This window comes from Balaenoptera musculus, chromosome 7, assembly GCF_009873245.2.
Source record: "Balaenoptera musculus isolate JJ_BM4_2016_0621 chromosome 7, mBalMus1.pri.v3, whole genome shotgun sequence".
Classification (NCBI taxonomy): domain Eukaryota; kingdom Metazoa; phylum Chordata; class Mammalia; order Artiodactyla; family Balaenopteridae; genus Balaenoptera; species Balaenoptera musculus.
The window spans coordinates 58,382,086-58,405,688 of NC_045791.1; the positions used below are offsets into that span (position 1 = coordinate 58,382,086).

A 23,603-nucleotide genomic window follows, 5' to 3' on the forward strand; every position below is an offset into this window, starting at 1 on the left:
CAGTCTCTAAAATAAAAATGGCCATCACTTAGTTTCAGTCAAGAGTCCCAAACAAGGCTCATAAAACAGAAGAAAGATATAAATCTCGTGATTGTAGCCCTGATTGTCTTGTTTTATAGACACCACATTAATGAAGTTCTCTTAGATGAGGGGAAAACAACAACAACAACAAAAAGTTTAGGTCATTTACACATTGATATCAGTGTTAGAATAACAGGCAATCCCCAATATGGACCTGAAAATTAATTATAGCTTGAAACTTTAGGTATCCATTTGTCAAATAGATCAAATGCCAATACCTACTCAAAGTACAGCGTGAGGTCTGTTGCCAGTATTGACTGCTTCAAAAGCTGCATAAGGTCACTGTATTCCTTGGAGGACAAATTAGCAAAGATGTTGTGACCCTGGAATGAGAAAGTACAAAGTCACAAAAGACAACATTAAATCTGAGCTTGGTGACTACATGTTTTTCCTACTTTTTTTTTTTTTTAAAAAGTCTAGAAACATGATAAAATCATTTTCTAAAAAGCTTAATGACATTTTGTGCAACTACAAACAGATTCCCTGGCAAACATAGCAAAGCTAGGAGTACAATCATTGTTAAGGAGGACCACCAAGGGACACTTCATTATGCTTAGTCTTGAAGACAAAATTGAAGAGTGTTTGAACTCATCTTCCTCAGGCTATGTTTGTGCCAACAACTCCATTTAACTGCCCACGTCCTGTGGAATTACAGAGCGGAAAAGCTGACAAAGCGTTCCGGAATCTTTCTGACCCCGATATATCAATACATACTAGTCTCACTAGTAAAGACTTAAGTTGGCCTTTTGGAAGTATTTGCTCTGGCAACAAATGACTTCAAGGAAGAGAAGAAACATTAGACCAGTGGTACAAATGGGGGTGATCTTGGCAATGGGCACTTCTAGCAATGTCTAGAGACATTTTTCTTGTCACACTGAGGGACGGTGCTACTGGGATCTAGTGGAGAGGCCAGGGACGCTGCTAAACATCCTGCAGTGCACCCTACAGACCCTACAACAAAGACGTACTTGGCGCAACATGACAATCCTGTTGAAGTTGAGAAACCCTGTGTTAAGCTGTGAAGATACGTCTGGATGGAGTGTGTGAAATTCAGGACAGTGAATAATTACTGAGTAGCTAGAATGTATAAGATACTGCTCTTGGCATAGGAGGGCTCTAAAGATGCCTTTGGCCTTGAACAACCTGCAAGTACACCTGTGTCTCCATACCTTTGAAAAGCACACCTTTTTCCATCCAAATTTGTTTTAGCCACACTAGACAGTTCCACAGTGTTTTTAGTAAAGTGTGAAAAAATCCTTCTTTAAATGACTGACAATTCACTTAATTTGCTTTGAAAGTTAAGACTTTTCATTTGTCAGGTTTTTTTAGCATGAGATATGAACTCATAAACAGGTGGTCTGGGAACTGGACCAGTTTTAAACCTAGTGTTGAGAGCCAGAAGATGGTGCAGAAGGAAGGCAGTGAAATGACTGCCTGAGAATATATTCCAACGAGAGGTAAATTAATTCTTCCAGGGAACCAGAATATCAATTGGTAAATCACTACCTACCAGGCACCAGATGATAATCTGCTTCCTTGAGTTAATTTATCTCATTGGGGGAACCCACCACTCCTTAGAGACTAAAGTATATTGGTTCCACCTGGGACCAGGTCCAGTATTAATAATAATTTTCAAATGAACTCTTCCAGACCCTTAATTCAGCCAGTAGGAAGAAGACTAATAACTAAAGGAATGCCACACCATAATTCTGTCCAGCTTTCTTTGCCTCAGCCTTGCCCCATGGATCAATCACAGGCTGGTGTAGTGGGGCCTGGGAAAAGGTGGTTGGGAGCTCTGGAAAAGTGGTCATCTGGATCCAGCCACACATCTAGCATCTCCCAGGGAAAGAAATATAGCTATTAGGAGCCAGTTACAGTAAAACCTAATGTGAAGTCCAGGAGAAAGTTGGTCTGAATTTGAGGATCTTGATTATTTTCAGAGTGCATTTTACTACTTTTAAAGGACATAAAGTAACTTAACACAATATATACCTAAGAGAGTGACAAAGCCAGCCAGGTCAGCTTTAATAATAATAATAATAAAAGTTAATTTGCAATCAGTGTATTGCTTATATGTAAATTGCCCTTCTACGGTGCCTCAAGGGTTTGGTCTCTAAAATAGATTAGTCTCCCTAAAATACTACTTCTACTCCTTAGGGAGGAATGGTATTCATGGAAAAAAAAAATGTAGAGGAAGAAAGGTCTGGAGCAACTTTCTTCAGGCTATCTAACCTCTCTGTGCCTCTGCATTATTTGGAAAGTGGGGTGGTGATGACATCTGCATTTTTGCCTTTCTGATAGGCAGGATGGAGCGGGGCAGGGGGAGAGTCAGGGCAGAGCCTGAACACACCACTGCTTGGTTCCATTACTGTTATTCTGCATTCTTCAAAGAGAACCCCCAGAGTGAAGTGCAGCCGATGTATTTTGTTTGTATGAAGACAAAGTCTGAGTTAGAGGGGTTTGTTTTCCCAGAGAAACAAGCAAATGACCTTCTGAGAAAACCCTGACCTCCTGTATATAATCTGTTATTTCAAAGGTGAGATTGTCTGGCCTCAGGGGCGTAAACCCATCATATTACCAGTACAGAAAAGATAGTCTGACCCCAGTTTCCTCCTGTTCCTACTTCCCTCTGCCACAGCACGCAGCTAAAACATGGCCTTCATAGGAAAATTCCAGAGCCACAGATGCTGGGATACTGGTTTCTGTCAGAGTTACTGAGAGCCTGACCCTTGATGTTTCATTCCCAACTGCAAATACATCTCCCCCAGCAGGTTTGCCTTCTGCAGCTGCACTCAGGTTCCGGAGTGCTGACTCTCCTTTATGGGGTCAAAGAAGGCTTTCGCGATATTGCAAAAGACACTCTTTCTCAAGATAGGCTGGAGGAAAAAACCTCCATATTTAATGATGCTATTCCAGCAAAGCAGGGCCTTAATGATGATAATAATAATAATTAATGGCACAGCTAGAGAACTGACAAATAATGGGGAACAGATGATCCCTTCCTGGCCTCAAAAAAAAGTCTGTAGGCCTGCAGAAAATTAAGCAGATCCTTTCTTGGCAATTTCAAACTCAGACGCCTCAGCCAGAGTCAGTTAGCGGTTTTACTTTTTCTCCATGGAGAGCTAAAAGTATAAAAGACCAACTACTTCTAACTCCTGCAATGCCACATGAAGCAAAATAAGGCATATGGCTGCAGCCCTGGGTCTCAAGTTTAGTTGCAGTTCTCACTTTCAAATCGGTCCCACCAGCAATTTTAAGTTCTCTTATCTTTTATAGGTTTCTCAATTATGCAAATAAAGTGTAACTTTCTCACCCTGTTTCTGCTTCTACCATCTTTTTAAATGGGTTTCACAAAATGGAGATGTTGGGCCACTCACTACTTGGATCTGTTAGTGGGCTTCTGTATTGTTAAGAAAGGTAAGGCCATGCTCTGGTGACAAGCTGTGGCAGTCTGCTCTGCTAAGTGAATCTGAAAAGCCTCCTAACCAATAATAAAACCCAAATGAATCAGCTCAGGATGAATTTGAACAAGGTCCTTGGTCAGGCATCTGAAAGAATTTTTAAAAAGCCACAAAGAAAAGGTCCAAGAGTGCCGATTCTCTGTATATTCCTGTGGCATTGCAAAGAAAGAGAAGTAGGAAACATCATTTCATTGGTTTTCTTTCAAGGGGAGAAGCAGAATGTTAGGTCTGTACCTCACTTTGAAGGATCATCACGGCGTGGTTGAAATGGTGATGCTCTAAGGTAGCAGAAGTTCCATAGAGTTGGGCCAGGGCAGAGCCGCTCCTGAAAGAAGACAGATGTGTGAGTGACCAAGGCCCTTCACCCGGCAACGATCCCCTGACACTGGCTCTTTGGATCAACGTGTTTCTCCTGCTTCTGCAAAGGACCATGAGCAGATACATTCTCAGGTAACCACCTGTGTAGTTCACGAATGTATTAAGTAAACGTTTTGGGAATCTTCTCTGTGTTAGGCTAGATGCTGTGGATGATACGACCATGAAAAAGACACAGCCCACGCTGCTAAGAAATTTACAGACTAGTAAGGGAGATGAGGTGTGGTCCTAAGGGAAAATAAAGCACAGAGCACATAATATAAATACCACAGAAAATGTTCCAGGTCCAGTCAAAGTGCTTTGGATGATCTGAGGACAACAGACATAATTCCTGGCTTTGGGGATCAGGATAGGCTTCATGAACTAAACCTTATAAAGCTTCTGAGTGTCCAAAACGAATGTCATATACCAAATGTATTTGCGGCTCCATGGGAAAAGACCTTGTGAATATTATGTAGAACCCATTTAATCTGCTTTACATGTAAGGTTGACAAGCTTCTACTATGGTTTTCCAACCTACAGTCACACTATGATATCTCAATGTCGAACTCCAGAAAGTTCCCTGGATTTGGAGTCAGAATTCAGCTCTCGGTAATAGTTTCGGGTCATTACTTGGTTGCTTTAAGAATCAGTTTCTTTGTCTCTAAAATTATGATAATACTCTCTACCTCACTTGTTATTTAGGAGCATACAATAAAATACTTGTAAGTGCCTATCATAGTGCCTGCCATGTAGTAGATTGTAGTCTATACTAATTATTAATCAACAATTAAAACACATAGATATTTCCATTTTAAGTAAATAAAATGTTAATTGATACTTGAAAGGATAATTTTGAATTATCTGTATATTTTGCTTATGTAGAACAACCCATTCCTCAACAATGTCAATTTGGCAAGTGCTCATTTAAAATGTTCCAGTGTGTTCATTTCCAATTCTCCTGAAGTAGCATTTACAGCATCTTAAGAGTTGAGAGACATTCCGAGAATCCTATCGTTTAAAGGACAGTCATGGGACGGCAGCCAAGGACCCATGAAGGTCCTTGTGTTCCTTCTTGCTAATTGCAGAGAGTGTGGACATTGAAAGGGCAATTTGGCCTTAACCTGGAAATGCCAGGGATTGCCAGATCACAGTCTGCCCTTTTAGTGAGAGGAGCAAAGACTGCATGTAATTCCACGTGAGGGATTTCAGTCATAAGGTGCCCTCTAGCTCCAGCATGAGGCGGCCCAAGATCATGGCCGGTTTGGGGGCGCAGGGGACCTGTGATCTCTGGAAAGGCTCAGAGCTGACCACATGTTGGAATAAAACAGCAGGATTAGGGGTTATTAGGAATAGGGTTAGTAAGCAGGGTACTAGACTTTAATCAGGTGGTGTTATTTCTTTAAATCTTGCCTTAATCTATATCATTTAATACGTGAAAATTTGTTAGGCTAATCTTAGCATTAAGTGATTAATATTTAATGTTAGTCACTATTTTTCTAACATAGAGTTCATTTTTATGAAAATACATTTTTCAAAATGCACACTGTATTGTGTCTTAGCTGTATTTGTCTTGGCTTTTGAAATTCTAGGATGTTTCATATGCATGTCAAATCCAAATGCCTGGCATGGAGTAGGTGCTTAAAAAATATTAGTTGCTTGGCTAATAAGGTTGTGGTGGTATGTCTAGAGATTATAGTTCAAACTGAAGGTTGACAATAATAAGTGTGTTAACATTTTAAAATAATGTTGTTAATAATAATAGCTCTCATGAGAAGTACCTGTCATGAACTAGGCAACATATTAACACCTTAATATATTACTTCTTCTAGTCCTGACAACAACCATGAAATAGGTATTATTTTCTCATTTTACAGATAAGGAAACCAAGGCTCAGAGAAGTTATGCTACTTTTCCAAGGTCACAAAGCTAGTAAGTACCAGTTCTAGACTGGAAGCCAAATTGTGAAGCTTTTTCTCATTACATAATGAGAAAGATAATTATAACTTGTACATTTCTGATATTCAGTTCTCCATTTTTGCCAAGCTGGTTGTCATCAATGAAAGCAGGTTTCAAAATTTAATTCAGAATTCTTCTAGTATAACTGCTAACCACAGGCTCAGATTCCTGTGATTTGTTTCTATTAACTAGCCATGCCAGATGTGCCCCAGTTACTGGTGTGAATCCTGATAAGAGAGTCATTGATGTAAAGTAGGGTCAAGATGCAAAATATCATCTCTTCCTTTATCAGGTTGGTTTAGCAGACCTCACAAAGTTAAATCAGCTACATGATAACAAGTCACTAAATATTTTCTTTTTTCAGGATGAGTAGGATGTTTCTTCCTTTAACCAGGGGACACCTTGTAACAAAAACACTGGTGCCTCCTATGCTGCCCTCTCCTCTGCCCCAGATCCACATGGATTCTGAATTGCTGCATTTCATCAGAGGACTCTCAGGGTGTTTGTGCAAATGCATCTGATGGCCCACGGTTTGAGCATCTTCATCCTCACATTCTCTTTGTTCCTTTTAGTAATTCTGTCTTACATTGTCCCCACCCTCACACAATACTGATTTAATCACCAATATGTAGATTTTGCAACAGAACCAGACTAATGCTATGAAGAGACTGTGACTGATTGATTCATTCATTCATTCACCTAATAAGGATTGATGACTACTGCAAGGCGAGGCTGTGGGCATGTGGGATACAAAGATAAAGAAGACATGGCTCTTACCCTCAGGAAGCTCACAGTCCCCTATAACTGCGCAGGAGACTTGCACTTACGATGTCACCTTTCTGCAAGCAAGGTGCCATCTTAGCATTCACAGGATGGAGCATGATACTAACTCTACTTTTTTTGTCTAGAATGAAATCATCTAAGCAAGAATGTTTCCAATTCCATATGGTTCTTCTATTTACATTACTAGGTTTGGTCTCTGTCAGATTTTCTAAGACTGCAAGACATCCTGGTGCTTTCTCTCTCAGTCCAAGGCTCACTGAGAATGCGCCTACACCTGCCATTACTCATGCACATGCTATGAACCTCCTAGGACCGCAAGAGTGAAGTCCATGGTCAGAAAACTTGATAAAAGTGGCAAAAATTAAAATCTATCTGTTAGGATAAACTTTATCAAAATGTATTCTACAGAATACTAGTTCTTTGGAATGTTAAATGGCATTACAGGCAGAAATAAAAAGGGTCCCGTGGTTAAATATGTTTGGGAAATGTTGGGTTTAAAAAGTTAAACTGTTTCTTTATTATAGGATTTCTCGGTGGCATCTATATGTGAAAATATGCACTGTGATTCTGCAGGAAGGGGACGTAATATGCAGTACTGACCAATCTTACTTGATCATAAAACCATTTTTAAAAAAGAGGACATGTCTTTCATGTAATGTACTTTATGTAAAGGCATACTGTCATTTTTCATGTAAAATGTGAAAAAAAAACCCCTCAAATCAATCACATGTGGAAAAAAATTGACTTTAGCACCACACCTCATTTTAATTGTCTGTGGTAAGTAAATCCATCACATCAGTAGCTCCGGGGCACATGCACTGTAATTGTGAAAATATTACATATACATGTAGGGTATGTGGAGACAGGGGGAGAGAAGGAGAGCAGAAGAGAATCCAGATCCCTTAAGCACAGGAAGATTTATACCTGTGATCTTTCATGATGCTCATTATTGATTAGGTCATCCCAACATACTGAAGTTTTTAATTTTTGGACAGGCAGCACACTGAGGAGAAACTTATTAAAAAGAAAAGTCAGCGTGAAAATTCTGTCCCCCATAGGCATCCAGCACTTTGCACAGGCACCAAAAATAAGCGTGTAAAAGGAACCTGCATAGCTATGAACTATGTACCTTCATAACTTCCCTAGATATGCATATTCGTTGAAAAAGAGACAATGGAAGTGTGCTGCCATGGCTTTCAGAAAAGACAGGAAACTTTCAGAAGGAAAACCATGAAAGGTAATTAGGAAATTGAGAATTGTTGGGAGGTGGCGAGGAATGGGATTAGGCTGTCATGGCAGATTAATGCGCCCCCGTATTTCACTTCTGGGACCTGGCTGAAAGCGACAAGATGGGTTTTCATTCCCAAGAAATGAGTATAAGAGATTATGCTAGAAATGAATAGAAGAAGTCTCCTAGGAGAATATACTACAAAGCTGCTCGGTACTGATATTTAATCATCAGGGGCAGCTGTAATAGGGAGGGCGCTGAGTGGGAAACGCTGTCCCCGGAGAAAACAGGAGAGCGGTGTTAACAGAGTAATTTCAAAGCACTGTGGGATCGCTGCCATGTCTACCTATCGATCATTCACTGCACGCACTCCAATACTTTAAAATTAAGAATAAAGCATGAAAATGCAAAGGTTCACTTATCAGAAAGGCTAAGAGAATAAATCATACTGTGCTATAACTAAAATCACAACTTTTTATTGTAGAGGCATTTTGCATTTTATATAGTAATTTGTCTCTTGCTAAATGTCTCTTGTTTCTTTATAGCCTTATATAGGAAAAAAGGTAGCATATGCTTTGCCACATAATAATTGGTGCATTTAAATCCCATTTCCAAATCACTTGAAAGGTTGGAGTTAGACTGAGTACTTTAAGGAAAGGGACTATTATACTTCCCACACAATGCCTGGCACAGTGCTTCGCACTTAGAAAGCACTCAATTAATGGGGAGTAAATAAGGAAATAAGGATATAGATTTCTTTCTAGGGATTTTCCTAAACAATGGCGCACTTGCTGAATAAATCTTATTCTAATCAATAAAAAGGTAGTTCCTTCATCATGATGTAAAAAGGTCTCTTTCAGCATTTATTGAAAAAAAATTTAACTGAGGTTGCATGGTGGTGGGCTTTGGTGTTCTAAGTTCAAAAGTGACTCTGTCGGGCTTCCCTGGTGGCGCGGTGGTTGAGAATCTGCCTGCTAATGCAGGGGACACGGGTTCGAGCCCTGGTCTGGGAAGATCCCACATGCCGTGGAGCAACTAGGCCCGTGAGCCACAACTACTGAGCCTGCACGTCTGGAGCCTGTGCTCCACAACAAGAGAGGCCGCGATAGTGAGAGGCCCGCGCACCGCGATTAAGAGTGGCCCCCACTTGCCGCAACTGGAGAAAGCCCTCACACAGAAACGAAGACCCAACACAGCCAAAAATAAACAAATAAAATAAAGAATTAAAAAAAAAAAAGTGACTCTGTCAGTTAAGAGGCAGGGCTGATGGACATCCCATGAGCTGGTAACTTGTGTACAAGATCGATCATTGTGAGGAAACACGTCAGACCATCTTGGAACAGGTAGATTTGATCATGTGGTATGAGGATGCAAAAAAAATTTTGAATTCTGGTATCAGAGACTTAATATCTACCTCATATGTGTGAAAGCTGTTCATTATAATACAAGTCACTTGAAATTTGGGGACCTCAGTTTCCAATTTCTAAAAATTAAGGCACTGAAAAATATGACTACCAAGGTCTAGTTGTGTTCTATGATTTTTTTGGCTCCACATCTTGATTTTTTGGATGTCAAAATATATCTTAGTTTTCCAGAGTTCACATATATGGCAAGTCCGCCAATAAACTGGAAGCTCAAAGGGCTAAAATAAATATCACAAAGTCATGAAAGAGAGTAGAATAAAGTGGTTAAAGAATGGTTTTTGGAGTCAGATAGCCCAGGTCCAAACACCACTCTGCCACATGCTGGATGTATGAATTTGGGCAAGTTACTTACTTTCCTGAGGCCCAGTTCCATCTGTAAAATGGAGACAAAAATATCTACATACAAGGAAGTTGATGAGCACATGAGATAGTAAACAACAAACAAACTGTAGTTCTTATTGTCTCAGGGACCATCCATTGCAAAGAACAGAAATGAATTAGAACCAGCTTCACTAAAAAACAAAAATAAAACAAAACAGAAACCCGTTGACTAAATGATGCCAGGAGCTCTGAGTAAGGCCCATTGTCACAAGTACGGCTGGGTCTCTCGGAAACAGGAGTAGGGATATGGAAAACCGGGGATCAAGTCTGCTTTTCCTCTGTCTTTCTCTAGGATAGTATAATCTCTGCTTCTCTCTGAATGTTGGCTTTCTTCTTCTCTCCTCCCTGCAGATTTGCTTTCTTGTTTCTTTTATCCACTTGGGACGTGGTCATCACAGCTTTCCCCAAATGGCAGCCTCAGCTTCCAAGTCTATGTGCAGCTTAGACCTCAACAGCTACCTGAGTCAATATCATGGTAATCCAAGTCCAAATTCCTGGGAGATAAAATATGATTAGCTGGGTTTGGATTAGATGTGTACTCTTGGTCCAAAGAGCTAAGAGGTCGACTAGCAAGGAGGGCTGGCTCTCTCAGTGTGACACAGAGGCTGTCTCCAGGCCGGGGGCTGTTGTTATCTGGGTACATATATTGTGCACTTGACTCTTAAAAGAACCCACAAGGTGCTCACTCTTGTTTTATAGATACAATTCTTTATGCATAAGTGGCAGAATGGAGGGAGGCTGCTCGAGGAAGACACAGTGACAATGATGCCATTGGCCTCAGAGAGAGGTATCCTAAAATAATAATAGCAATGAAATGCAGGCACAGGGGCTCAAACCTAAAAAATCGTCAGACCCTATAATGAAAGTGTGCACAGTTTACCCTTCAGTAGGCCCCAGGGACACTATTGTTTTTAGTACAACATCAAACTGTTGTGTGTAAAAACTGTGTTTTATAATAATCTTATGAAAGGTTGCACTTGTTGAAGAAATCAGGAAACTTTGTTGAAAAGCAATATTAAAATAGTTAAAACGTCATCCATTCATGCATTTGTCATTCATTCATTCACTCAGCAAACATTCCTTGTGGGTTTATTATGCTCCTGGTACTTGTACACATCACAGGGACTCAAGAAGAGGGGAGACACACCGGTAAATCAGCAACTAACATGGTGTGAGATACACACTTTTGGAAAAGCATAGCCAGGGCATGATGTGGGCACAGAAAATTGACAAGGGGAAGGTACATCAGAGATAGAACCTTGGGGGTGGTGCTTTTAGAGGAGTTTGGGGGAAAGAAGAAGAGGAAGGGCATTCTGGGCAGGGGAACTGCCGACTGGGAGCAGAGAGAAGGGAACTAGCTGGACCCCATAGAGCACTTTAAGTAGCCCCTTGTGTCTGGAACCTGGATGCCTGGGTGGGGGTGGGATGGCAGGAGTGACTGCTGGGCCAGAGGAATGGGCAGGAGCCTGATTGAAAAGGGCCTTAAGGGCTAAACTAAGGAATCTGAACATGATCCTGAAAGTTACAAGAGGCCAGTGAACGTCTTTTAAGCAGGGGAGTGATCTGATCAGCTCTGTGAATTATAAAGAGCATTCTGGAGCGCCAAGGGGGAAAGACTGGAGGAGAAGAGTTAGGCTGTTGGTTGTAGCAATCCAGGAGGGATGCAAAAGAAGCAGTGGTTACTTTAAGAATGCAGAGATGTCGACTTTGGGGGGCGCTAAGGAGGGAATCTGGGTGACTTGCGGATTTCTGGTGGTGCCATTCACTGGGATAGAGAGTAAGAGAAAAAGGGAGAGACTGGGATTGGGGTGACTGTGGGACTTCAAATAGGAGGTGCTCCTCAAGCAGCTGGAATAAGTGTGTGGAGATAAGCAGAGAATTATGGTCCAAAGATATGGGCTTGGGGCTGGGCAGCAGGTGGGTGGAGGTCCAGCGAGAAGGCTAACGTGGAGCAGAACAGGAGAGAACACGCCCAGCGAAGCCTGGGGCAGGAGGAGAGAGGCCTTGCAGCAAACTGAGAAGAAAGACTAGAAAGGTGGTTGGAAGGTGTTCCTCTCCCAGACAGAGGAAGAGAGAGAGCTCTAGGAAGGAGGAGGAGCTCTAGTGGCAAAATGTGTCTCATGGCAAGAAGGGTCAAGAAAGAAGGACAGTAATAGTGTCCAACAGCTTTGGGACAAGAGGTTGTTCATTGGTGGCATTACTGAGGGCCGCTCCCCTGGTGGGCAGAACTGGAAGCCATGTGGGAGGGAAGTGAAGACGAGGAACAGACAACTTTCCAAGAAGACTGGCTGCAAAGGAAGGAAGAGAAATAGAGCAGAAGCTTGAGGGAGAAGCGGGATGGAGGTGGGGTTTTTCAAGATGGGGGACAACTGTTCATATTGATAGGATGCTGAGAGCCAGTAGACAGGGGAAGGAAGATACAGGGTAGAGAAAGGAAGATTGATGGAGCAAGGTCCCGGAGGAGGGAGGGAGAAGGGATCCAAGGCCGAGGTGGAAGGATTAGCCTCACATATGAGGAAGGACAGCCCTTTCACTGAGATAGGAGGGAAGGAGGAAAGGATGGGGCCAGACAGATAAGTTTGTTCATGGCAGGGGAGGAAATTGAGGGAGTTCTCGATTGATGGCTTCAATTTTCTCAGTGAAGGAGGAAGCAAGGTGATCTGCTGAGTGGCGTGGGGGAGGGGGGTAGAACAGGAGGTGGTTTAGGAAGAGAGAACATTTGGTATCTATAACTGCTGACAACAGTGGGGGACGGAACTGGCTAGGGACCCAGAAAGATTGGTGGGGAGTACTGAGCACCTAGCGAGTTGGGAGAATATATATTGGGTATGCCCTAAACTCACAACTGTGACACTTTCTCCCAAAGCCTTTAAAAGTCTAGACAGAAGAGCAAGAAATTAAATTGCTAGATTGAGCCAGGGCTGAGTTTTTGCAGAGTGACTGTCACAGAAAGGTAAGAGGGTCAAGAAATTATAGGACATGGAGAAGAGCAGGTTGAAGTGATGGGCTACTGCATTCAAGGCAGATAGAGGGACACAAAATCAATATTCATCTGCGAGATCAGGAGCAAATAGAAGGGCCCAGGACCCCAAGGCCTCAGTAGGTAGGTGTTTTGGGGAACAAAACAAGTGACGAGCTGAAAGGTACCTGTTGACACACAGTGGGCTGCTGGGGTTTCAGATTATAGAGGCAGACCTGCTCCACAGGCTTGGAAATTGGTCATCTGACAGCTGATCTTACCTCTTTGTTGAAGCCTTCCTTAGTCCCTCCATCCCCAGACGTTTTTCCCTAGCCTCTGAAGTCTCATATCACTTTGTTTGCAGACAGGTAGTAAAAAGCACATTAAACTGTAACCTCAATGTGAGAGCCAGGAGACCTGGGTTTTGGTCTTATCTCCAGCACCCGTAAGTTCTGTGGCCTTGGCCACATTGTGAGCCACCAAGCAATGGCTATCTGGACCAGTCCTACTTGCTTAGCGACAGATTATTTTGTCCATGAGCATTACGTGCCTCACATCACCTGTATTGGTGGAATTCCTTTGTTTGCTTCCCACCATTCTGTACGACGAGGCCTGGCAGGACCGGGGACCCTCTGCCTTCTATGTCACTCTATTTCACTGCAGTTTCTACATACCCAACATCAAAAGAACCTGGAAGAAATTCTATTGAGGAAGGAAGAGATCTTTTGCTTCATAAAATTTCCACTTTTATTTTAATAGTCTCAAACCCAGCTTTCAAGAGTAGCAAATCCAAGAAACTTATAATGCCATGAAGGCAGACATTCTGGGAGAATAAAAAAAAATAGACCCTCTAAAATCTGAGCTTTGTTATCTGACTGAGGTCAGCAGAGACAGACCAAATCAACAAGCATGACATGAAGGGCAAATTTGCAATTAAAAGAAGAATAAGGAATTATAAAGATGGATGAGCCCTGTTGACACAGGCACCCAAGCCTGCGTGGCCTTGGCCTCGGATGCCAGAAATTAATGCTTTACTCTTTAGCACTCGTCACCTTTGCCTCCGAACAGAAAGGCAAATGCATTAAAATAACAACAATTAGAACACTTACTTAGCTTGGAAGGCATTGTTGGTTCCCCTGTGGTCGAGGTCATGACACAGGCATCCCACAATCACGGCTAAAATTTCCACCTCGGTCAGAATCTCTTGAAACCCGGCGGTCTGGGAAGATGGGAAAACGGCAGCAGTCACTGCTCAGGGCAGGCAGGACGGATAAGGCTCGTCTGCTGAGCAGCCATCAGCTCTGTTTTCATACCCACGTCATTCAAGGGAATGATTAACTGCCACCCCCGCGACCAGTGAGTTGGGTGGTCAGTTGCACAGCCCAGGGTCCCCAAGGTGATGAATTAGCTTCACTGGCTGGCACACCAGGACAGAGTTCAGATTATTTTGTTCCCTTTTTGGAGAAGAGGCTGTGCTGTCCAGATACAGTGACAGTTTGGCAAAGGCCCAGAGCAAAATGTGTTTTGTGATTCGACATTTCAAAATGATGAGCGTCTAGGGGTAGGGGAGAGAAGGGGCTGTGAATTTAGAACTGAATGCTATATCCACCAGCTGCCATTCAAATGAAAGCAGGCAAAAGAAAACCCCCCTTTAAAACATATATATATTAAAAGAAGCAGCTTAGAAGTACTCAAACTGTTACATGATGATATTTTAGCAGTTATCTTGTAAAAATCTTAATTCATATTAGCTTGGAGGACAGATGAAATTTATACGGATAGCAAGGCAGTGAGTGTCTTGAAAACTAGAATTTGGCAGGGGATTAGGCAACCCAGGATGAGGATCAGGTGGAGTATCCATTACATGGAATTCTTCTTCTATTACCCTCTGGTAGCTTGCTCGTGAAATGCATGGGTGTGGTGTAATATCTCTGGGGGGCAGTGTGATGTAATTACATAATCAGGAGCCAAAATGGTTCTCTGGTTCCTGCTGTCCTTTCATTAGTTTAGAAGAGAAAGTGAATTTATGGAAAAGCAGGTCTATGTATTTTCTTGATCTAAGGCCTTTATGTCTCCCCCTTTTACTTTGTAAGTCTCCCATTTCATTACTTATTAAAATCTTTATCAGAGGGCAGGAGGAGGGGAAAGGTAGAGTTCAAATTGCTTCCCTTTGCATGCGTGTTTTTTCTCCACATCTAACATCACTAGCTAGGATCCTAAGACACTTCTCTTACAGCAATGAACACTTTGTTTTTTAGTTAATTATGTTTTTATTGCAGAAATAACTGAATAATAAAGTTTCTGTGTTGACAATTTTATTTTAAAAGATTGAGTTGGGCCCACTGATACACTTAGAAATATGTATAATTTCATTTGCATAGCAAATGGGAATGTTAATAAGTTATCTGGGGAGGATAAAGTAGCCCATATTAAAGCTGTGTGTGCCCTTCATTTTAAAATTTGGAGCTGGCTGTTGGCTTTAAGTTAATTTTATTCTATTTAAGACATTACCTGTAATAGTTTTTAAAAATTCAAGTTGTAGTAAGAGACTTAGAACCAAAAACAATGGTCCCTCATCCTTCCCCTATCCTGATTCCCAAAGGCAACCACCTTCAGTTTCCTTTTTTATCTAATTTGGTAGGTATTTTCCTCCATATTTCTGTATAGTAGACACATATTATTAGCACTTGGTTATTCATCCTTCCTGTGTGCCCAACACTGTCCTAAGAGAATTACAACCGTTTAACTTACTTAGTTCTCATAACAGACCTGTGATGTAGGAATTTTATTATCCACCAGTTCAGATGAGGTAACTGAGGCACAAAGAAACTTATGTGCCCTGGGTCTCAGACAGTGCCTACCTGATTGTCACTCTAAATATTATTCGCTGCAGAGCCAGTTAGGTATCCAATTATTGTTTCCTTTGTTATGTAAATGTTTTCATTTCCTGGAGTTAAGATTTCTTTGAACATCTAAGTCGACTCACATCTGTACAACTCTCCAGTCACACATTTTATTAGATCCCTTCCTGTCCCAGGGATTACCTGCTTTGGCCTGCTGCTGTTCTTTGGTCTGGATTCTCTGTCTGCTGCCAGCTTCCCCCTCCTGGGGTTGGTCTCTTATCTCCTGCATCCCACATCTTTCTCTTTCCTTGTTTTTCTCTCTCAGTTTGCGGGAACACATCTGCCAGTGGCTTCATGAGAAAGGGTGTTAATATTTCTTTTACATTGAAGAAGTTGATGTTTTTGAGGCTTTGCATGACTGAAATGTCTTTAATCTATTCTTCTACTCAGTTGTTGGCTTGCCTAACAGTTCTGGGTTGCAACATTTTCACTCAGAATTTCGAAGGACTGCTCTAATGTTTCCTAACTTCCAAAGTTGCTTTTAAAAAAGTATAAATCATTCTTATTCCTAATCCTTTGAATGGTACTTGATTTTCTCTCTTTTAGAATCCTCTCTCTATGCCTGGGGTTTGCCAGTTGCACAAAAATCTGCTTTGGTTTGGGACTTTTTTCCCCATCATTGCTTGATAAACCCTTTCAATCTGAAGGCTCATTGTCTTCAGTATAATGTTCTTGTAATCTTTTTTTTCCCTTAGTAATTTCTACTTCACTATTTTTTCTGTCCTATTTGAATGGCACTCCAATTGGTTGGACATTGGACTTCTTGTATTGATTTCCTTATTTTCTTTTCCTATTTTTTTTTTTAAACATCTTTATTGGAGTATAATTGCTTTACAATGGTGTGTTAGTTTCTGCTGTATAACAAAGTGAATAAGCTATGCATATACATATATCCCCATATCTTCTCCCTCTTGGGTCTCCCTCCCACCCTCCCTATCCCACCTCTCTAGGTGGTCACAAAGCACTGAGCTGATCTCCCTGTGCTATGCGGCTGCTTCCCACTAGCTATCTGTTTTACATTTGGTAGTGTATATATATGTCCATGCCACTCTCTCACTTCGTCGCAGCTTACTCTTCCCCCTCCCTGTGTCCTCAAGTCCATTCTCTATGTCTGTGTCTTTATTCCTGTCCTGCCCCTAGGTTCTTCAGAACCATTTTTTTTTTTTTTAGATTCCATATACATGTGTTAGCATATGGTATTTGTTTTTCTCTTTCTGACTTACTTCACTCTGTATGACAGACTCTAGGTCCATCCACCTCACTACAAATAACTCAATTTTGTTTCTTTTTATGGCTGAGTAATATTCCATTGTATATATGCGCCACATCTTCTTTATCCATTCATCTGTCGATGGACACTTAGGTTGCTTCCATGTCCTGGCTATTGTAAATAGAGCTGCAATGAACATTGTGGTACAATTTCCTTATTTTCTTGTCTCTTCTTTCCCATTGCCCATATTGACTTTTCTCCCCTTACTTTCCAGGAGTAATAATATTTTAAATTTATAAGCATTTTCTTGTCTGCTGCTCCTTTTCTAATAGCATGCTATTCTTCTCTCATGGATGCACTATGGTCTCTTCTTTTGAAGATATTAATTATAATTCCTTTGAAATTCTCTTCCGTTCCCTGAATTGTCTGTTTCCTCTGAACTCCTTGTCTCTGTATTTGGTGGTTTCCTCAAATGCCTGGTATCCTTGGTAGTCTACTTACTCACGGAAGAGTAGAGCACTGCTACGCTCGCCACACACGCGCACCTGGGGATGGTGTCTGTAGATGGCTAACCTCACCCCAGGGTTAGCAGACGGCCAGCTGGTCCTGCTGCAGGTCCCCATGTGGCAGTATCTAAACTCACTTTCTCTGGACTTTCCAATCTCGTGCTTGGTAATGGCGTGAACACAGGTGTTGGCATCCTGAGAAAAGAGTATGTAGCTTCTCACCTTTGAGGATGTAGACTTTCACTTCATTCTCTTACTTTCAAAGTGCACCTCACGCTAACTTTTCTTGTACTGGTGTCCCCAAGTCTTGGGTTCAGTTTCTCTGGAAAATACTCTGGCTTCCTGAATAGATGGGGGAAGAGTAGTTCTCTGACTACATGGAGACTTGGGGACTCAGTGTTTCCATTACCCCCTCACTCCCGCTCGCCCCATGTTTGTGGTATCTGATGCCTCTGGTTCTTGTGCTTTGACAGCTCCTGGGGGGACATTGTTTCTCATGTGTACCCCTTCATCCACCCTCTCACCCTGAAGGCACTTGGGTTGGACCTTCCTTTTCTTTGTTAATCTACGAAGCATCCTCCCTCCATGAAAAGTGGAATTTGTGTCCATTTCTTGTTCTCCTTGTTGTTTTGGGATAATTTTTGAAAGGATGAGGGGATATAAATGTCTTTCTCTGTCATTTCTGTCACCTTGAAAGGGTAAGTCAGTTTCGTTGGGTTTGGATCTTGCTACTACTAAGTAAATCCTAAAAGTCCCTCAAGTATGAAATAATTATCCACGATACTCTGGAAATCAGTGTTGTAAACACAATGAAAATGCACTGAAATTTAGAGAGATTGTTGCCTGTGAAAATGCTACTGTTTAGAACTAGCTGATGAATTAGAACAGTAAGAATAGACGTGGGATAATGTCAAAATAAGGTAATTCAACTAGAAATTTAATTGGAAGATAAAATCGAATGCCATCTAATAGACTCACGTTCAAAACCCTGAATCATTGTTAAGCCACCAGTTATCACGCATTGTATAATATGATGGACTATATTTTCCTGTAAGGTTCTATGCAGCCACTCCTGCCACCCCCACTACCCCTGTCCCTTCTTAGAAACCCAGCATCTAGCTCTTAAACTATTTGTATCACGGATAGTTTTGAGAGTTTAATAAAAGCCATGGACCTTCTTCCCTGAAATTACGCTATGATTTTATGGTGTTCAAAGAACATGGAGCCCACCTCTGGATCCTCGGAATAAAGAATCCCTGAAGCACAGCACACACACCGTCACACGAAACATATTTACCTCTCTTGACTGTGGTACCTGAGTTACTGAAGCAGCACCTATCTCTTGACTGTGACTTAAAGCTGCCTGGTAAGTGGTTTCTGAGAATTGTCAGGCCCGAAAAGTATCCACCTGCCACCAAGTGCCCATTTGCCCCTCCCTACCTTCATTCATCTTCTTTCTAGTCCTATCCATTCTGACCTACACCTAACACACACTGAGGAGAAAAAGTCAACTGCCTGCTGAAGAAAATATACTTTCAAAAGAGAACAGAGTGGCAGCAGGAAGTATATTTTAATGTGTTTCTCCTATGCTTAATTCTATTTTATTTTTATTTTCAAATAAAATGATATATTTGCTGCTCCTGATCCAATAATTATGGGTTTTATTGACCACTACTTTATTCTATCCTCTCACCTGTATTCCCCCACGGTCCATATCAGAAATATATAGGTATATGGTAAAGCAGTGAATACCATATACCTAAGTAAAGAGATAGCCACGGCATATAGAGCTAGTTCCCATGTCACCCTCTCCAGAAAAGCCTGTGACTACCGTCTGAGCAGGTCTCCTGTGACAGTCCTTCACTGGGCTAAATGTATACTGGCATAACCTTATTCCCAGCCATTAGAGCATATAATCACTGGAACGCCAAAGGACCCAAACAATAAGATTGATTCGAAGGGTTTCTTAAACTACCCAGTAGTTTCCTACCACTTAGTCAACATAAAATTTAAACCAGTGAGGATGTGCATCAAAATATTACCAGTAGTGGGATCACAGATGACTTAAAATTTTTTCCTTTGTGCCCAAAATTTCCATAAAGAACGTTTATTCATTAGAATACATATACATTACGTGTGTGTGTATGTAAATTCTTTTTTGTTTTAGAAATAAGCCCGTGTTTCATCAACATGTCCTAGCTTGGAATAAAACAGTGACATCCTGAAAAGTGTCCATTCATTCATTTATTCATTGAGCAAATGTTGATTCAGCATTTACTCCATTGCAGGCTGGAACAGAGAGCTAAGGAAGACAGGTGCATCTGGCCCTTGTTGCGCATATAGTCTGGTCATGCCTTGTGCCAACCAGAAGAGTGCCACGGAGCACCCTTTTCTAGTGAGAAACTCTCACAACATCGGTTGCAATTTGTGGCAGAAAGTGATGGTGAGAGTGGCTAGCTCCTGCTTTGTTTCTGGAGACAGTGCATCATGGTCTGCACGCCCCTTGTCATGTATGCAGCTACGGTGCGGGAATCTGAGAAAGTGATGCCAGAAATTCTGCCTTCACGTTTCTTTTTAACTTGGCTGTCAGAGGTACTGAATGACGAGGAATTTCCTGGATAATCCTGTTGATTCTGAGATCTGGCAGATGGCGGACTAAGAGGGAGGGAATCCAGTGATGTACTGGAAATTCCTAACGGTCCCAGAAATTCCAAACCGAAGAAGGTCCTTGGCTCCAAATGCTCCTCCATGGATGCTGGCAGCGGGCAGTGCAGTGGAGCCTTCCACGGATTGGCTGAGGTTAAGAGAGAGCATGATGGGCTTTTGTAGAGCCTTTCTTCTCCCCTTCATCTTTCTCTTTCCTTGGATTAGAAGAGCAAAGAGGACTGCTCAGACCATTCCAAGAAGTTTGGAAGAACATAGTTTCTCAAGGAAGTGCCTTCTCTAGAAGAATCTGCACACCATATCCCTAATCGTGTCATCATGTCTCAACTGATCTAAACGTGACTTCATACCTTAGAAATGATGTGAGCTTGGGGCCGAAAGGTAGCATTTAGAGAAGCAGCATTTAATTCCTGGTGTTTCTTAATTTCTGGTATGCTGTGTTGCAGGGGCCCTCTCTGGGGCCTTTGTTTGGTATATTATTAAAATCAAATTTACTGTAGCCAAAGAATGCTCGTTGAGGGTTTCATTGTAAATGCCACATACAAAGTGTGTTGGTCTTCTAAAGAACATCCCAAATTACAATGCTGATATCTGGTCCAGCTGTGCTAGGCCATCCTTCACATGCGGTGTCTATCAGTGAAACTTAGATCTCCTAACAAGGATGGAAGGTTCTGTGAGAAGGGTGCCTCGATCACCCTCCCAATTCAGCCCATATCCCAGTTGAGTGGATCAGAGTGGATCAGAGTAGTAAGAGAATTAAGCCGGCAAGTTTGGGCTTCACAGGCATTTACAGCAAGTCCAGCGTGCTTTTTTTGGGGATCTATTTTTTTGCTTCAAGATGGAATGGCCACCTCTCAACATGTAAATCCTGGGGGCAGGCTGATGGATACCAACCTATTCAATTTGCTCCAAAGCAGTGATTTTAGGCAGAGGACTTTCTCAAGCTTTAAGATAGAAGTAGATTTCATTTGCTTACCAAGAGTGCTACGGACACATTTATGCTTAATGCCATATCCTATCTTCCTTTTAAAAAAGATCCTGTCTTTGCCAACCAGAGATAATGGGTGATGAAAACACAAGGGGGAGAAGAACAGATATTCACACAAGCGCAATCTTCCATTGCGGGAAAAACCCCTACTGGACAAACCATAGCATCTAGATTTAACGGTCATACTCCCTTGGTGTTTACAGAAATGTTTGTCTGCCAATATTTGGGTCTGCTAGGCTGAAAACGAGGCACTTCAGTCCCATTTTCAGGTCCAGACATCAGAACCTTACCAGCTGTTAGGGGACCACCAACCACCAGCACCATGTTTACATGTCTCCTTCACAAAAGCACGCGATAACAACACAAACCAGTTGTAGTCTGTCTGATTTCCACGGGAGTCGGATAGTTTTGATCAAATTTGCTTCTCTTTCTTCTCAAGATATTAGTCAATTATTGATTTGGCATTAATTAAATACTGATTTAAGTCCACAATAGTCCTTTCCTTATCAAGCTCAGAGTTGGGAAGACCTTACAGTCTACACTTACATACTTTCTTTTACAACCAGAAGCTCCTGAAGGCACTTATCATCAAATTGCAAAACCTAAGTCATGTTTTGGACACAACTTGTCTCTGAATCTCAAATGATATTGCAAATGCTTGTAAGTCTCAGAATGGCAAGGCAGCAAAACTGGTACAAGTATGTATGTTTGAGTAGATGATGCATGAATTTTAAAAAATGAATTGATTGTAATCAATTTTATTTAGTTATTTTTTAACCACCTCCTTGACTTAATTTTTAACCTACTTGTTATCCTAATTTTATAAAATCAGCTACTTTGTAAAGTTAAAAGCATATGAAAAATAGAATTCTGTATTGAACCCCCATGTACTCATTACCTAACTTCAGGAGGAAGCCATGTTCCGCTATCTTGTTTCAGCTATCTCTTCACATGCACGGTTTTGTTTGTTTGCTAGAATATTTCAAGGCAAACCTCTGGCATCTGTCAATACTCTTTATTTCATTCTCAAGAGGTCTTGATGTGGTCAAAGAAAAATCAGTCAATATATCTCTGCTCTCATATTTCGATAAAATGTGTGAAAACAAATACAAACGGTAAAAGGAAAATTTCAGAGTAACTATCTTAAGACTTTAAAAATTGAGGTTTTTTTTTTTTTAAAATTGAGTTTTTTACTTCAATTTAGATAATACAAAAAACAAAGCTACATGTATGTAGCATGCATACTGTATTTCAAAAAGAGACAAAAGAAAAACCATATTAGATTCTTAAGGACTCAGTTTGCAATACTAAGAATATATGCGCTTTATGATTTTTTGGATAAAGATAGCATGTTTTTTCATGTTTAGAAATATGGATTATATTTTATGATAAATTACGAGTGAATTGAATATAATATAACATGCGGTGTGTGAGCACAGAAAATGAAGCAGATCACCTGGTGCACGTTAATTGTGCAGACAGACAGTCCTCGCCAAGTGCCGCAAAAAAGCCTGGTTGATGAATTTCAAGAATATGAGGCCTCTTCGAAACTTACCCAAATTTTTATTAGGCATCATTGAGCTAAAATTAAACACAAGACTAGTGAAAAAGAACTTTTAAAAGTTCCCAGCTTGACACCCTTACGTGCCAAGTTTCAGCCTCAAGAAGGTGCTGCTACTAAGTCATAAACCATGGAAAATGGAGGCTGTGAAAAATGACTGGGGCTCTACTCCTGGGTCTCCCTGACCTGGAGGATTTGGCTGGCGTCATAAAATACAGAGTGACAGATTAAGCAGTTTACCAACACCGTAAAAATCTCAGGAATAAATTCACTGTAATCAAAAATCCTATATTGTAACTAGGCAGCCCCAGCCCTGAAACCACAAACATTTCCTGACAAGCCTGTGTCCATGGACAAGAGCTTATACTCTCCCCGAAACACCGGCATGATTATGTTCATACACTTTTACAATTTACGTGTCCTAAGAAAAATACTCAGCTCTGGCTGATGGTGCGGGAGAATTTATTTTCACTAGAAAGGGAATGACCCATAACTCACGAATGGCAGCGCTTAAAGTGAGTTATGGAGGGTACGCTCCTGTGTGAGGAAATGGATTGCATTATCCTTCTGCCCAATTGTTTGTTTGATTATTAGCACACCAGGTTATTAAGTATGTGCGGCTTTGCCTTTTTCCTTTTGTAAAATAAGTGTGGATAAAGGGAATGTCAGCTAGAAGCATGGGGTGCCTCACTGGAGCTCTGAGAGGTGGCCAGAGAGAATAAAAATAGAACCCTTCTTAAATGATTAAAAGCCAGAGTCTTAAATGTAATTTAAACACAGTATTCAAATTAATTAGCTCCATAGTGCCCAGTGCTGCTATTCTGCAAAAGCATTAAAAATCACTCCTTTCCTAAATTAAAAATTTGCCTTCTTTGAAGTTACATTGGAATTCAAGATATACCTACATGACGATTAAAGAATCGGTGTTTCTAACATACAGATTTTATTGTATTATTCTGATAATGCTGCTATTTATTTTAAAGTAAATATAACTAGTTACTACTTATAGTGATAAGGAAATGCAATGTAAAGTGATGTTTGATGATAAATAAATACTGTTATTGTTTGTTACTTTGTTACTGTGAATTACAGAACAAAACCGTAGATCTCTTTGTACCTTCCAACGTTACAATCTACAAAG

General features: G+C 41.1%; 1 protein-coding gene across 1 annotated transcript in view; it reads right to left on the minus strand.

Annotated features, from left to right (window-relative positions):
• PDE11A (phosphodiesterase 11A) overlaps nucleotides 1-23,603 on the minus strand; it is a 434,307-nt gene that overhangs the window by 60,618 nt on the left and 350,086 nt on the right. Inside the window, exons 13-15 of the mRNA XM_036858971.1 lie at nucleotides 13,740-13,849; nucleotides 3,777-3,867; nucleotides 304-404 (exon numbers count right to left, since the gene is read on the minus strand). Coding sequence (XP_036714866.1) covers nucleotides 304-404; nucleotides 3,777-3,867; nucleotides 13,740-13,849 — 302 coding nt within the window. The remainder of the gene's footprint in view (nucleotides 1-303; nucleotides 405-3,776; nucleotides 3,868-13,739; nucleotides 13,850-23,603) is intronic.